General features: G+C 36.5%; 1 protein-coding gene across 7 annotated transcripts in view; it reads right to left on the bottom strand.

The window, feature by feature from the left end:
* Positions 1 to 15875, bottom strand: part of LOC132708420 (homeobox protein prospero) — a 125175-nt gene that overhangs the window by 23456 nt on the left and 85844 nt on the right. For 6 of the 7 annotated variants that reach the window (XM_060680755.1, XM_060680758.1, XM_060680759.1 and 3 more), the window contains exon 3: positions 601 to 2494. In XM_060680755.1, coding sequence (XP_060536738.1) covers positions 601 to 2412 — 1812 coding nt within the window. In that variant the 5' untranslated portion in view covers positions 2413 to 2494. The remainder of the gene's footprint in view (positions 1 to 600; positions 2495 to 15875) is intronic. The other variant, XM_060680761.1, reaches the window with a different exon arrangement.

Raw genomic sequence — 15875 nt, 5'->3', positions numbered from 1 at the left:
AAGAAACTTTTTTAAGAAAACTAGGAGGGGAGATCAATAGAGACTAAAATTAACATAATAGGTTTTTTCGATAGACTTTGCTTTTTATTCTTTAACAGGTAATTTGGAAAATGGAGACATGTTGCATATACCGTTGCAATTCTTGAAATATATACAAGTATACTCAAAGTAAAAATATGTATATACCAAAAAAACAAAAAGCTTGAGGATTTGATACATAATACAAATATATAACTTTCCTTTTTTACTCCAGTAAAAATTTCCAGAGCGAAAAGTTAACCTTCTCTTTTTAAAATAAATTGAAGAAATTAAAATAGCAGTAAACTTAAGAAATATACCACAAATTTTCTCTGTACCCTCAAAAAGTTACTTAAAGAAAACAAGACAGATCAAACAACGTATTTGACAGAATAAAGCTTCGAATTTAATTCTGTGTTCTATACACTGATGACAAAATTAAAACAAAAACGAGGGCATCCATATTAAAAGTTCGACAAATTTTGGATGTCTCGTCGTGAAATGCACGTAGAAAATAATTTTTTCTTCTTAATTCATTTGAAATGGTTCCCGGTAAAAACAAAAAAGGAATATGAAACTCACCTTGTGTCTCTTCTTTTTCGGCGCCACCACTAAGCTAAGTGCTTCATTTTGTTCGGGCGTTTCCTGTTTGGATACGCAAAACGGATGGTTCATACCGTAAAGTGGCGCCTGGCTAATCCCTGGAGGCGGCTTAGGGGGCTGAAACATCGGAGGCCTAATATGTAGATCGGGTTTTTGCATGTTGTTGTTATTATGCATATTATGTACGGGAATCATTTGAGGTCCCACATTTCCATTTACCATGTGATTTTGATTCGGTGGCGGTGGCGGCGCCTGAGAGCGCTCCGCCACCTTGGTCCTGGGCGATTTCCTGTCCAAAAGCTGAGAGGCCATCAGCAGGTCTTTATTTAACTGCTCGGCAGCCGTGGCCGCGTCCTGCTGTTTACACCGTTTCTGATGGACGAAACGTGTCAATATAGAATCTATCAAGTTAGATAGAGACGAAGTTATTTCAGTTTTTAGGGTATCCGCGAGTCCTTCGAGATCTGTGCCCGTTGGCGTTGCTATATTCCTCATTAAGTGCAGTCTATCCGATATATTCTCCTGTTTGTGAGGTGTTTGCGGCAACTGCTGTTGCGGTGGTGGCGGTTGCGATTCACTGCTCATTGCCGCCGCCACGGCAGCTTCTTTCGCTAAACGCGCCTCTTGTTCCATCAACAATTTGTGCCCCAGGTACATCGCCGCGGCGTTGTTCATATGCTGCGGGGCATGTAACAGGCCGTTGTGGAACGGCGGTGGACCCGAAGGGCTTATCTTCATCTTGCTTACCTCTTGGGCTAGCGAAGGGGTCGGTTGGGAGGGAGTCGGCGTCGACGTCGTCGTCACCGGCGACGGCGGCGCCGATCTCTTATTACTATGTTCACTATCACTTGGAATTTCCTCCACTTCTTGACTCTCTTCCGAACCTTGCTCTACACGATTGCACAGCTGCATGTATTTCTGTTGCATCTCCGCTAGCTGTTCTTGCATCGTTCTCAGCTGCGATTTCAACAGGTTTTTCTCTACCCGTTTTTGTCTGATCGGTTCGGTTTCTTCCTCTTCGTCGTCAATGTATCGTTCCGCGTTACTGTCGTGCTGCTGCGGCTGATACAGCTTGCGTTTTTTACAGCCGTTTACCTGCGGCGGTGCCGGACTCGACCTCATCCCCGACACTATGTTTTCCACTCGCGCCTTCTTGGCGTCCTCCGGTTTCGCGGGACTCGCGGGTTCCACCTTCGGCGACGGCAGCGAATCAGTTTCCATGCCGTTAATTGCATCTTCTATCAGCTCGGCCTGTTGCCGGTTGTCGACGCCGGCCTCCGCTAGGCACTCCTTCATAGCCACGGCCGCGTCCACGACACTACGTTCCGGACTGGCCTTGGGGTCGTTGTTATTGTTGTTGATGATGTGATCCTGTCCGTTGCGCATGTCGTGCTCGAGGGCGAGCAGCTCGTGCTTCCTTCCCTGGAGGATGTCCCTCAGCATATGGTGTGCGAGGGCCTCTCCCGAAGGCGGACTTCCGTCGCACCGGATCACCGAGTCGTCGACGCCGTCGCCGTTCGCGTCGGCCTTCTGGCGCCCCAGAAGTTCGTTGAGCATTTTGGCGGGCGCGAACCCCGGTCCAAAAAGACCGAACTGTTGATGTTGGGTGAAAATGGCGCCGTATAAATTACCACTGGTTCCGAGAAAATTCGGTCGCGAACTGAAGTTCGGTATCGAAGAGTAAGAGTTACGCGGCTCGCCGGCGTCCACGCGTTGTCTGGTTCTTTTGGTTTTCTTCAGGAGCTTATCTGTGTACAAACCGAACTCTGTCTCCTCCTCCGATGACATCATAAGTTGGGGCGTTATTGGTCGTACGGTTGCCCCCTCCAGATAGCCGAGTCCCCACTTTAAGAATAGTCGCCCATGTCGATACCTGAAACGGAAAAGAGACGCGTCTCGTCACGGTTTCTAGCGAGGAACGAGAGAGGGCCCCGATCACCTGCCCCGACCGACGCGACGTAGAACCGGCACAACTGTTGAACGCGCTGAAGGCGCTGCGTGCAGTCGATGTTGGGCCTCGGTAAGAGATCGGGCTCCTTCGATGCCAATGAAACGCTATACTTCGGTTAGAAATTGTTAAAACGCCACTCGTTTTCGTCGCTGATAACGCAAACGTTCACAAATTATAATACAAAATATTAAGTGTTGGTCAGGCGTTTCCCAGCATTTAGTATTATTTGCCCTAATCTAAATTTTGGGATGGCGCATGGAGAAAATATTAGTTGTTTATATTAGCAACTTCGAATGGTTAGAGTTATAGTTTTGCAATATGATGAGAAATCGTATAAACAAAGGTTTACAACTTTTTAGGCTATCTTGACTAGGTTTAGGTTGGAAGTGGCGTGTGTAACGCAATTTTTATAAATGCAATGGGCGGTGGAAATTAGGCTCATTCGACAGGTACTGTCAGTATAAATATGCCTCTATTTTTATATTATTTAAAAGTTTGAAAAAGTTATTGTCAAACAAAAAAATTGTTAAAATTAAATTGAATGATTTGTGTTACTAGAACTAACTAAAGAAATTTTTTCGCGTAAAATATTTGAAAATTCTATATTCAGCTCTAATACAACTACATCTTACGTACGGTATAATAACCTGGGGTGCAGTTGTGGAAACACATTTGCAACAGCTCGAAATTGCACAGAAATGGCTACTATGATTGTATACAATTTTAGGTAAAGTTAAATATTATCCATCAGATGTACTTTACCGAAAATGTGAAATTCCAGATTTACGTCAATTATATTCTTGAGCTATGGTTCCCGGACAGTTCAAAAAAAGAGACACACTATCAGACATAATCACCCCCACTATACGAGAATAAAAAGTCACACCGGCTACCGAAAGTTAGAACGTCGCTAGCCCAACGTTCATTTCTCTATATAAGTCCCAAAATACACTCTGACTTGCCAAACGAAATAAAAACAATAACTAAATTAAAACCACTTAAAGGAAAACTGAAACAATTGTTGCTAAGCACTAATGCAGAAAAAACTAAATCGGTTATTGATATAAAACAAAAGCATTGTACTCCATATTCAAGATCCTTAATTTGTCCAAACCTGACATTAACATTGCCTAAATGTCACAATCTTTCGTCTTTATTCCCAATTTCGACTACCCCGAACTTGACACTTTTAACTATATAAGTTATAGATTATTTTTTTTTTGTTATATTCATTTTTTGTGAAATTTAGTAATATAGCAATATTTGTGATAACTCATTTGTAGGAATTATCATATAACTAGCTCACTAACAATGTGTACCTTTTGTGGATAATCATACATTTTAATCTTCCCAAATAAATGAACTATTATTATTATTATTATTATTAAAAAAAAATATTGCTTCGGCAGAAATTCCATTTTCGAGTACTAAAACAACTATAAATATGCATTCCATATTATATAAAATAAAATAACAAGTACTACCCAGAAAATGAAACAATTGGTTAATTAAAAAAAAATAAAGCAGTGTTGCCCAACGCTAAGTTTACAAAAAACGTCGGAGAGAAATTTCTGGGTATTAACATTTCTGTGTACAAAGTGATGCTTATTGGGTTGCTATATATCTGAGGTGGAGCATTTATTCGCAGATTGCAATCCCATAAACAAAAGTTTACCACTTTTTAGGTTATATAAACTACGTCCACATTCTGTTATTTAAATATTATGGAGTTATGGACTCTCTGATTATTTACGATTTTTTTTTAAGTTGTCAATAACGGTCCAAGAAATATACTGATTCGTAATTTTCTCTAGTAAATTTTAAAATTGTTTTCTTAGATTTTTGGCGAAAAAAAAAACGTCTTTGAAAAATAAAAAAATATATGGGACGTATGTAGCGCCACAATGAAATCTTTTACAAATGCCATGTAGAAATAAAATTTAAATTGCGTTTCATTCAAACATGTCTCGCAAACTTATCAGTTTCGCTCTCAACTCTAGGGCTGGACTTTAGCAAGTGCTTGCTTAATTTATAATTTTCTTAAAAAATTTGGTTAGAAATTTTATAAATTATGCTATTTTACTGACGATTGAAATAAAACGCATGTTTTAAGGATTTTCCGTTCGAGAGGTCACAATAACTTTGGATTTGTGAAATTTGATTACTAGTTTATTTATATTATCTTGTTTTTTTTTTTAAATAACTTTTCATCGTTTTTTTTTGTTTTTTCTGCCCTCTTGAACTTGCAGAATAGAACTCGAAAATGTTCCCAAACACTCATATAGTTCTCACCAGATCGCAATAATTACGTTCCGATCTTCCACGATAAAAAACAGTTATCACTCCCCCTTCAAACATAATTCCCATAGTGACCACAGGTGTGCACGTTAAAAGTAAGTCACGAAGCTACCGTATTAAAATGTATGCCCAAACAACCAGGGGTTGCGGCACATATGTCGCGGCGCTTCGATGAAAGAAAAAACTTCCGGCCAACCGGAGTCACAGGTAAATCGCGAATGCGTGGACATTTCCGGTATTCCGGTCACGGAATATGAACGCCGTTTCCCATTATGGCGCCACCCGGTGGTGTAACGACTGAAGAAATAAAATTAGATTTTTGAAAACTTTGTAGGTGGGTAAGTACGTATTTTATTTTAAATCATCAAATTGGGAGTAAAATTTAGGTTTTATTAAACTATTGAAGTAAATAACAAGTTATTTATATTCCAGTCAATTTTCAGTTATTCAGTTAGCAATATTTTAATGTGTTCTTAAAGAAATTTTAAAAAATGCATATACGAGGTGTGTTCAAAAAGTAAAGTGACTTTTGTAATTGGGCGGACTAAGTACATTCGATCTTGGATATTTCTTTTGTTGTGTTGGTACACTTGTGCCTAACATATGTTCAGAGCTTCAGTCATTTTGCACGTTTGCTTTTTTTGTGAGAGCGAAGCGTTACACGTGTTTTTCTGCTGTCAAAAGTGAAATGCAGTGCTGGAAAACACTCGAAATGTTGGTAATGTTATAGGGTGAATCTACTTTGAGCAAAAAAAAAATGTTTATAAGTGGTGCAAGCTGTTCCAAGATTGTCGAGAAAAAGCCGATGACGAACCTCGCTTTGGCCGCCCCGGCACATCAATAACTCATGAAAGAGTCGAAGAAGTGAAAAAAATGGTGTTAAAAAATCAGTATTAGAGAAGTGACTGAAGATGTCGGAATATCTCTTGGCTCGTAACATGCAATTTTTTCCGAGGGATTAGACATCAAACGTGTAGCAGCTAAATATGTTACGAAACAATTTTGATCAAAAGGACAGTCGAACGAGAATCACTCAAGAGCTGTTAAACGACATCATGGATATGTGATTATGAAGGCGAAATTAAAGCCCAGCAGTCCCCATAGAACAACCCAGAGTCGCCAAGACCTTACGTTTTCTTTGAGTAGAGTGGCGTGGTAGATCAAGAGTTCTTACCACAAGGTCGTACGGGCAATAGAGAGTATTACCTTGAAATTATGCGCCGTTAGCGAGAAGCAATAAGAAGAAAACATCCGGAATTGTGGAAAAACAATTCATGGATTCTGCACCACGATAATGCACTTGTATGTAAGGAAGTGAGGATTATTAATATTCTCCTAGGTTATCAGTTTTTCAAGCGATTTAACATGGATATTTAACTAGAATAATAATTAATTATTTATCGCATAACTAAAAAGTGGCCATTTGTGAAAAAATTGCGGGGAAGTTTAATTAAACGGTTTATATACTTTTATATCCTAACAATGGAATATGTATAAATATTATGACTCCTTGTATTGACACAATCTGGTATTTGTTCCATTTTTTTATTTTGATTAAAATGAACATACTTTTGACATGAATTAAAACTTTCATTCTTACTGTAGATTTGATATTTCATAACCCTCTATAAATGAATATAATTCTGAATAGGAAAGAGCTTAGAAATTTTCAAGTTTCTCTGATATCGAGAAGGAACAGTACTTACTTGTTTCTAAAAAAGAAAGTGCTCTGGTCATAAAACACAGGGACGAACCGCAGATAGAATAACAATAAGAAATCGGTTGTTGTAATTTTTATTCGTTAATGAGGAAATAAGAAAGAAACAAAAATGACCAAAAATGGAGGAGGGATTCTCAGTTACAATTAAGGCCCCATCGTTTCCATAAAATTTCACAAATTTTCTAACAACTGCAATGGGTAAATTCAATTTTTTATTGTATGTTTTAAAATTTGGATTGTTCCAATCTATTGTTCAAATGCTAATAAAATTTGTTGGAATTTTCCTACATAATTCTTGTCCCTTGAGTTAAATAAAATACAAAATTTTTCTTGAAATAAATGGAAACGCGTGTCTATGTACACAAAAAAACACACCAAATCCAAACACTCACAGTCGGAGATTAAACTTATAGGTTAGAAGTAGATAACGAACACCATAACAAAAATATTATCTGAACAAAAATGACACGAGTTTCACGTAACATACTGCACATTATGCCCTACTTATGATAAGACAACGGGTCTACGACAGATGGCGAAAGACTGTGAGAATTTTGGAGTATATCGATCATATTATGGCCATATGGCCCACCATGTCCGAAAAAGAAGTCCGTAACAATAGTTTAACTCGCCAGGAGGCACTTTTAACTGATAATCGCCCCCTAGCGAACGAGCTTGCCGAGATATTGAATCGCCATAAACGTATTTAATGTTTGACAGGATTAAATTAAATTTCTTGAGGATGACTACGGCACGATGACACCCTATTATACTCCAAAAGGCTTGGGAATAAATTTACAGACCAATTGTTCAGTTCAGGTAATTATGACTGATGGAGGTTAACTTCTGCATTTGTAAAATTTGAATTTTTACTTTTTTTGATATACGAATTAATGTAGAAATCGCAGAAACATAAAATTAATTACGAATGGGAAAATACAACTAGGAGGAGAATTGAAATGTTACGTTTAAGTTTTTTTTCGGTCGATTTTTTTACCGCACGTATCTGAAGATTAACAAGCACAGAATGTTCGGGGTTTACGGAACGTAAAGTACATACTTAAGTAGTCTAGCTCCTTTGTTTCCAGTTGCTCTAAGATGACGCATTGAATAAAGGAGACGCAGCATAGATACACTTTCCCTTGCATGTCGGTTACCAGTTTTTTATTTCCATGTAAGAACGAGATTCTTTGTACGCTCCACTCCTACTTTTTACGCTTCTCTTAATTAATGGAACGGTTTTTATGATGACTAAAATTTGTATCGTTTAGTTTTCTAAGAACAAGATTAAAGAGTTGGAGATTCACCTCACAAACTGTAATCGATAAAGTAAACTTACAAGTGAAACATGATGAGGTCATCTTCTAAAGGAAGTGGTCATATAGCAAAGTATATCATTGTCACATAGGGATAGAATTAAAGTTTCGGTGTCCTTTTAATTATCCTGTGACAAATAAAACACCAGATAATAATTATATTTCTTAAGTTTATCAAATAATGATAATATTATTCTTAATAGTAAACATGCAACAAGTTTGACAAACGCCGCTGTGGTCAAGAGGTTGATTTGACACGAGCGAAGCAAATGTTTAATAAACGAATGACTGAACAACTTTATAAATTTGCTACATAAAATACTTTTTCTACGAATGTTAATTTTTACATTTGGGTACATTTTTATACAAATACCGAGTGACGCAGAATGAGACCGCCAGAAATTGACGAATCTGAAAATACCATCAAGGGCTAAAATCCACAAACTCTGTGAATCAATCAATGCATAATTGAGAATTTGAGATCTAAAACGAACTAAGTGTGTTGCTAACATAAAAAAATAGTGTGCATCTCACAATTATTCCGATAGCACTCATCAAAATGGACTAGAAGATACAGAGAATAGAACCTATCCTTCCACCTTATAGCTGTTCATAACAGCCTCAAGTTCTCTGTGGAAAAAGAATATGATTCAACAATAGATCTAATGATCAAACAATAAGAATAAAAATTAAATGAAAACACTGCTAACATTTTTTTTTCTAATGTCAATGATGAGAATAAAAATAGAAATTAATCGAATCTGCATCTTAATCAATCTACTGTTATTTGATCATACCTCTTTCTTGTTACAAAAGTAAATCGACAACCTGAAAACAATATAATTAACAGAGAACGTAAAATGATGTAATTTTGTTTATATCCGCACAACCTAACGACGTTACACTCAAGATTTGGAACCATTCCGAACCGATACTCAAATTCATATGTCTTATTGCATTAACGCAATCCGATTGTTCCACTCCAGAGTGGAATACTTAAGATAATAGCTCTGCTCTTAACGAGTTGTCACGTCGGTTACAATAAATCTGAGAAATTTATCGTATCCAGTGGTTTATTATAGATGTAGGCCATGTTTTAAGTATTCTTGGCTTCGATTCACTTAATGTGGTTTCCAAACACTGCCAAAGATTTTGAAAAGCATGTAGCTTTTAGAATATATATTTGACTTACCACATTAAGAGAAATGGATTACGGGTAGGGAGATGAAACATTCAAACTTTTGTATTTAAAGTTAGGTAGGTGGACTGCAAAATACACACTCCGCAGCACAAAACCAAAGGAAATCCTAGATGAAGATTAAAAGCTAGCAAGCTTAATATGGTTATATTTGACAGGTGAGAATTTAATAGCTCCTTTCGTTGTTCGTTGAGATGTTAGTTAAAATAGTTTAACCAAGAAATGACAAATTCTAAATTTTCGCGAATTTAGCAAGAATCGTTGCTAGTTTTGAAACATGATTATTACATAACTTCGCTGTTATAAATTTAGTTTAAATTAAACAGTTCAAAAGAAAAGTATAAAACGAGATCTTGATGTGAGGCTTAAAAAGCATTATCAATTTAAAACCTCAGCTAACTGTAAATCATGACAGTTGACCAATTCTGCAGAGGGCAAAATTTTGAAAACATTTTTCTCCAGTTGATGTGCGTCCAAAGTTATTATCAAAATCCTCCGACTTTTAATGTGAAAACAAAACAATCACTGTGATAATGACTTTGTGTAGCACTTTTGCAACTTGCTGCAATGACATTGAATCCTACATCTTGCGTACTTTAAACTGGTATTATTACTGTGTAATATAAAACCAAACACTTTAGCTATCTACTTTTAATCTTGTTTGTATTCCCCTTCCAAGAAGCTTTTAATGAAGGAGTGGGAAAAGCAAGATGATTTGGATACTATTAAAAAAATTAAATATATAAAAAAAGTATTATTATTATTTACATATTTTACAAACTAGATGAAAGTAAATCAAGTAAACAAAACAAAATGAATAGCTACAACAAATCTACGATTTGAACACACAAACTGATGCGACGCGACGACACTTAGTTTGTACGAAATAAACATATCTTTTCATTCAGTCTAAACAAACAGGAAATTAACATCAGGCATTGCATATAATATATAAATTAGAACCAAATAATCAATTCGGTAAATACTAAAAATATTATCATTTGAAAATTCAGCAATAGAAAAGCGTTATACAGTGGGCACTGGGCTTTATATACATATCACAATATGAGAAAAACATAATACATTTTATTTGTGCTCTAATTCTTATCATGAAAATTGGTAATTGCCAGTTGAGATAGTGGTACATCAGAGAGTAGGAAGTTTGAGTAAAAATTATTTTGAGGAGAACATGAAAGAGCTTTATTTTAAATCATTATAAAGTTCTCTCGCTCTTGATCCTTTGTCGGCTCTGTGTAAAAGGAGTAGCTTTCGATTAAAAACAAATAATAAATCAATCAGTTAGTATCAGTATCTGGAGTAAAAATAAGAATAATTGTTTAATTTAAACTTTTAGTATTTGATGTTAAGCGGTAGTGTGCACAGTATTACAAAGACAGACAGGTTAAGTGGATCTTTTTATAGCAGTAACAGTCCTTCCAATTATATAAAAAGTGAAAGAAACGTTCAGTCTTTTTATTTTAAAATAGAAATACCCACTCTATTCCATACAGAACATTCTCACGAAGACATGAGTTCGGATGTTTTTGAAAGCTATTTTGTTGAAATGATTAAATATCATCCTGCTGAGTCAGTGGTAGTTATGGATAACATAACAAGCTATCATCATTAACATATAGAGAACATACAGAAAATAAGAAATTATCTACCGGTTAACCACTAAAAATAGATATGATAATTTGATAAAGAATAATCTATTAAATGTAGTAAATTTACGTTCTATAATAAACCGCGACGAAGATATAGCAGAAATAGTATCTGTACTACGCATATTGGTAGCAGAATTTTTAAGCAAGACACAACACGACACGACGCTATTGCTTGATCAGCCATTATGATTTTTTATAATTTAATGTATTCATAAAATATTTTTAGCATATTCATTAACAAAAAGTAAGAATACAAAATATCATTTACATATAACTCAAACCAAATAACGCTCGGCCGGCACAGTGTTGTAGCCATTTGAATGTTTTCCTTTAATCAAAGTATTTTATATAAACAACTTGCATTTTTTACTTTAAATATGAACTAAATTCCAAAGCTCAATTTTATGAATATAAAAAACATAACAGTATCCTTCTTCTTCTCAAGGTACCATCTCCACTAGTGAAGGTTGGATACAATCTCAGCAAATCCCGCTCGGTCCTTAGCAACCTGGAACAGGGTGTGGGCATTCAGGCCAGCCCAATCACGAATGTTCTTTAGCCAGGAATGTTTTCTTCTCCCTATCCCCCGTCGTCCTTCAATCTCGCCTTCCATTATTAGTTTAAGTAGGGTATATTTACTGCTTCGCATTATGTGGCCAAGGTATGCCGTTTTTCTTCTCTTGAAAATTGTTAGCAGTTCCCTCTCCTGTTGTGTTCTTCTCAATATTTCCTCGTTGGTTACACGTGCTGTCCATGGGACTTTAAGGAGCCTTCGCAAGGTCCATATTTCGAACGCTTCTATTTTGTTTATGATGTTTACTTTTAGCGTCCAAACCTCGCACCCGTACATCAATACAGAGTGGATGTAGCATCTTACAAATCTATATCTCAGCTCAAAGTTAAGTGCAGGATCACATAGCAGGTGTTTCATGTTGTTGAATGTGCCCCTTGCGTTTTCTATTCTGGCTCTTATTTCTGGTTCAAGATCCAAGTGGCAGTTTATCCAAGTTCCAAGATATTTGAAGTTTTCGACCACTCCGATGTCCTTTCCATTTATTGATATCCTTGGTGGAGGCTCTCGAGATTTGCTAATAACCATTACTTTGGTCTTGCCAACGTTTATTTTGAGGGCAAGCCTTTCTCCCGTTATACTTAGTTTTGTTAGTAGCCGTTGGAGTCCTTCTGGCGTGTCAGCAATGATCACCGTATCGTCTGCATATCGCAGATTGTTAATGATCTGTCCATTGATCTTAATACCATCAGTTTCCTCCTGCAGGGCCTCCGCGAAAATGCTTTCCGAGTACATGTTGAATAATAGGGGCGATAATACACATCCATGTCGTACCCCTCGTTGGATGTCCACCAGGTCCGTTACCAGGTTACCGAATCTAATATACGCTTGTTGGTGCCAGTACAAATTTTTGATAATCTGGATGTCTTGTTTGTGTAATCCCTTTCATAATCTATGAAGCAAGCGTAGATCTTCAGTTGTCGATCGTTACATTTCTGAAAAAGGACTGTCATGCTATATAAGGCTTCTCTGGTTCCCAAGTTTACACGGAAGCCGAATTGCGTTTGGCTGATATCTTGCTCGCATTTCTTGTATATTCTTACATGAACAATCTTTAGAAATAGTTTAAGTAGTTGACTCATCAAGCTTATTAGTCTGTACTCGTCGCATTTCTTCGCGTTCGTTTTCTTCGGTATAGGTATAAACATGGATTTCAGCCAGCCTTCGGGTATTATGCCTGTTCTGTAAATATTATTAAAAATCTTCACAAGAATTGCTATGTTTGTTTCGTTCAGTAATTTTATTATTTCTATGTGTATATCATCTAGACCAGCACTCTTTCTCGCTTTACACATTCTGATGGCTCGAATTACTTCTTCCTTGACTGTCTCTAGTTCTCTGGTTATATCATAGTCTCTTGTATCTGCACTTTCAAATAGGTTTTGTATATAGGATTGCCAGTATTTCTTAAGTTCCTCGGGGTCATGGTTATATCTGTTGTTGTTATTGACGATTGATGTCGTTTGTTTGCTTTTGATTTTCCCGGTCACTTCTCTTACTTTCTTGTGCATCGCACCGTGGTCGTTCCTCCGCTGTAGCCCTTCTATTTCCTCGCATTTTTCTGTCAGCCATCTTTGTTTAGCTTGTCTTATTTCTCTTGAGTACCTCTAAATATTATAAAACTTGATTAATTAAATCTAGAATATGTTCATTTTTACCATTTTAAGTCACTGAAATCACTTTAATCACTAGAGTCGTCGTCAACATGGAACCTGGAACAATCTCCTGCCTGCTCATTACTTGATTTTTGTTAAACAACTCGTCAATTATTCCGATTGCATGTGTAATGGGGTTTTTTCATATTTCAGGAGTAACAGTTTCCAATGCCTCTTGCAATTTTTTTTAAGAAGCAATACGTCGGTTGCATTTTTTTAAATCCCAAAATCAGTGCAATCGGGTTAAAGTATTAAAGTATAGTGATATGGAGGCGATCGTAAAACTTTATATCGATACTGTTCTGCCAAGTCAGGTGTTGATTTATTTTTTTGTACTCACTACTCACTGTACTACAACGGTTAAAAGTTCGGATTTGAATGCTTGACTTTTTGTTCGGTTAACCAATTCCGAATTTCAGCCTTCGTTTATAAACTATTAGGTGTCTTCGTTAACAACATGATGTGGTAGGGATCATTGTCGATAGCAATGACAGGTGGTTGGCTCAAGTTTTTCAACAGATGATTTTCGAACCAACAAAGTCGTTAAATTGGGTCTACGATTAAAATACAAGCGATGCAGTTTGAATGAATACATTTTTATTGCCACCATGAAGCATGTTATATCTAAAAAAGGAATTTTATTTGTACCTCTAATACAACTTCTTGACATGTGTGTGTGAACATTTTAATAATCACTTTTAGCCACCAACTTTGCTTGTTTTCTAACAACAATTTGAACAAAAAAGTGGGCAAGTATATAATTTTAAGAGTAAAGTAGCAAAAATTTCACTTGAACCAAAAACTCGTTATAAAACTATAACATCCTTGACAGTGTTCTTCAGCAAAACTAACGAAATATCCCGTGCCTGATGGGAGTATATCGGAATCAAAAAAATCTCAAGACGCACGTGCATTTTCGTTTCGGATTTATAACGGCGTGACCAATTAGGGGTTAATCGGTCATGCCAGGGTGGTTTCTTCAAGAAAGCTTGTGTCGCGTAGCTATGCGTAAAGAAAGGCGTGAAATTATCCCAAACAGTTCCGGTCGTACTTCAGAGCGTGCCCTCAATTATCTTGAGCAAATTGCTGTTGAATGATTTAGAAAAACCGCGACGACAGTTTGAAAAACAAGTTAACCAACTGGCCGTGTATCCTATCCAGTCGCCACCCTCGTTTGGAGATTTGGTGAAATGCGATATACGTGACGCGGTAAAAAAAGCCGCCGCGACCGCGTTTTGGTTTTTGATCGCCGGAAGGCTCGGTGACGTCACGAGGTGTTATTGTCCGCCGGAGATGAGCCCATTGATTGTTTCGTATCCGGTTCCGTTTTTGTTGTGAAGTCGGTATTAATCGGAGCGTTGGTCGGTGCCGCGCCGGTCAAAGACACAAATTAATTAATGTTACATTTTCAAATTGACCGCTGGCTTTAAAGAACTTGCACACAGTGACTTTGACTTTGTGATTGAATGAAATTTTAATTTAATATATCCGTTTTTTAATTTTTCTTTATTCTCAGATAGAAATATTGATGCACAACTGACAGAGGTGATATAAAAGGGCAAAAAATAGTATGAAAAATTTCAACCAAGATAAAAAAACAAAGTTTTAGTTTGCTTTTCAAAACAACTTATATACTAGCACCAGAATTATAGTGTTTTTACAACGGACCCCGTGACTAACTTTGCCTACTGTTTATTACTCCAAAACCGCAGCCCCTTTTAAAACATCCTGGCGAGCAGACCTTTACCTTTTAACGTAACCATTCCAGGATCGTCCTATGAATCTTTCAATCAATCTTTTTCGTCGAGCAATTCTTGAAACATGTACATAAAAACATTAGTACAAAGTAACAATTTATTACGTTCTGTTTCATTACATTTCTACATAGTATCATTATTAATATACAAAATATTAAATATAATAATAATAAAGTAAAAAACAATCGTCACTATCGCTACTGTTGTCGCCTAGTCCAGCTTTGTACTGATATTTTAGCTACCTCTTGCCGAATTACGTTTTTGGTACAAACACTCAATTTTGGTTCAGTGTTATTTCTTCTTTTATGCGCTTTCAACTCAGACCAAATCATCTCAATCGGGTTAAATATACAATGATAAGGGGGTAATCTCAAGATTTCATGTCCGTTTTGTTGTGTTTTCGAAAAGATTTTGTAGTCTTTGTTAAAATGTTCTTTTTTTAATAATTCTAGAATTTGTTTTTTCGTGTAGCTCTCCAAAAGATAAATTATATTCGTAACAGTATTTGGATTTTTCTTCAATTTGGGCTAAGTGATACGAGGCATTATCTATTTCAAACCAGTCCTCAAATATTTCCGCGGTCATGTTTTCATGGTAATCCACACTTGAATCTTTGACGTTTTTGGCAGACAAAAATAAGTCATCTTCCACCCAACTGTTGTCACACCACCCTTTTTTTACTGTGTCGTGAGTGTCGAACTACGTTTCTTCTAAATTCTCTATAGACCTATTTTGCTCTCGAAATTTAAATGATGGGTTCGTTTTCTTATTTGCCGAAGTAGTTCGTCTTCTAAGTTGTCATTAGGCGCGACTACCATCTCCACTTCGTCTTCAAATTGTTTCCATGTCTTCTTCTAACATCTGCTTCCATCCACGGTCTCCACATTTTAAAGTGTTAAAAAACAGGAACCTTCAAAAAATGTTTAATTGTAAGATGATAATAAATTTTTATCTGCATTGTTATGACGTACCTTTATCTACCGCGAATATAATCTATAGTCTTAAAAAGGGCTGTTGTTTCAAATCGAAGAACTCTATATAAGACACAAAAATACAAGAAGGAGAATGTTGTTAATCGACAAGCACACAAGACAAAAACGATTATTTTCAAACTCACCTGT

Source organism: Cylas formicarius, unplaced genomic scaffold (genome assembly GCF_029955315.1).
Source record: "Cylas formicarius isolate icCylForm1 unplaced genomic scaffold, icCylForm1.1 PGA_scaffold_10__41_contigs__length_53128322, whole genome shotgun sequence".
Classification (NCBI taxonomy): Eukaryota; Metazoa; Arthropoda; class Insecta; order Coleoptera; family Brentidae; genus Cylas; species Cylas formicarius.
The sequence above is the reverse complement of the archived record's forward strand: the minus strand, read 5'-3'. Positions and strand labels throughout refer to the sequence as shown.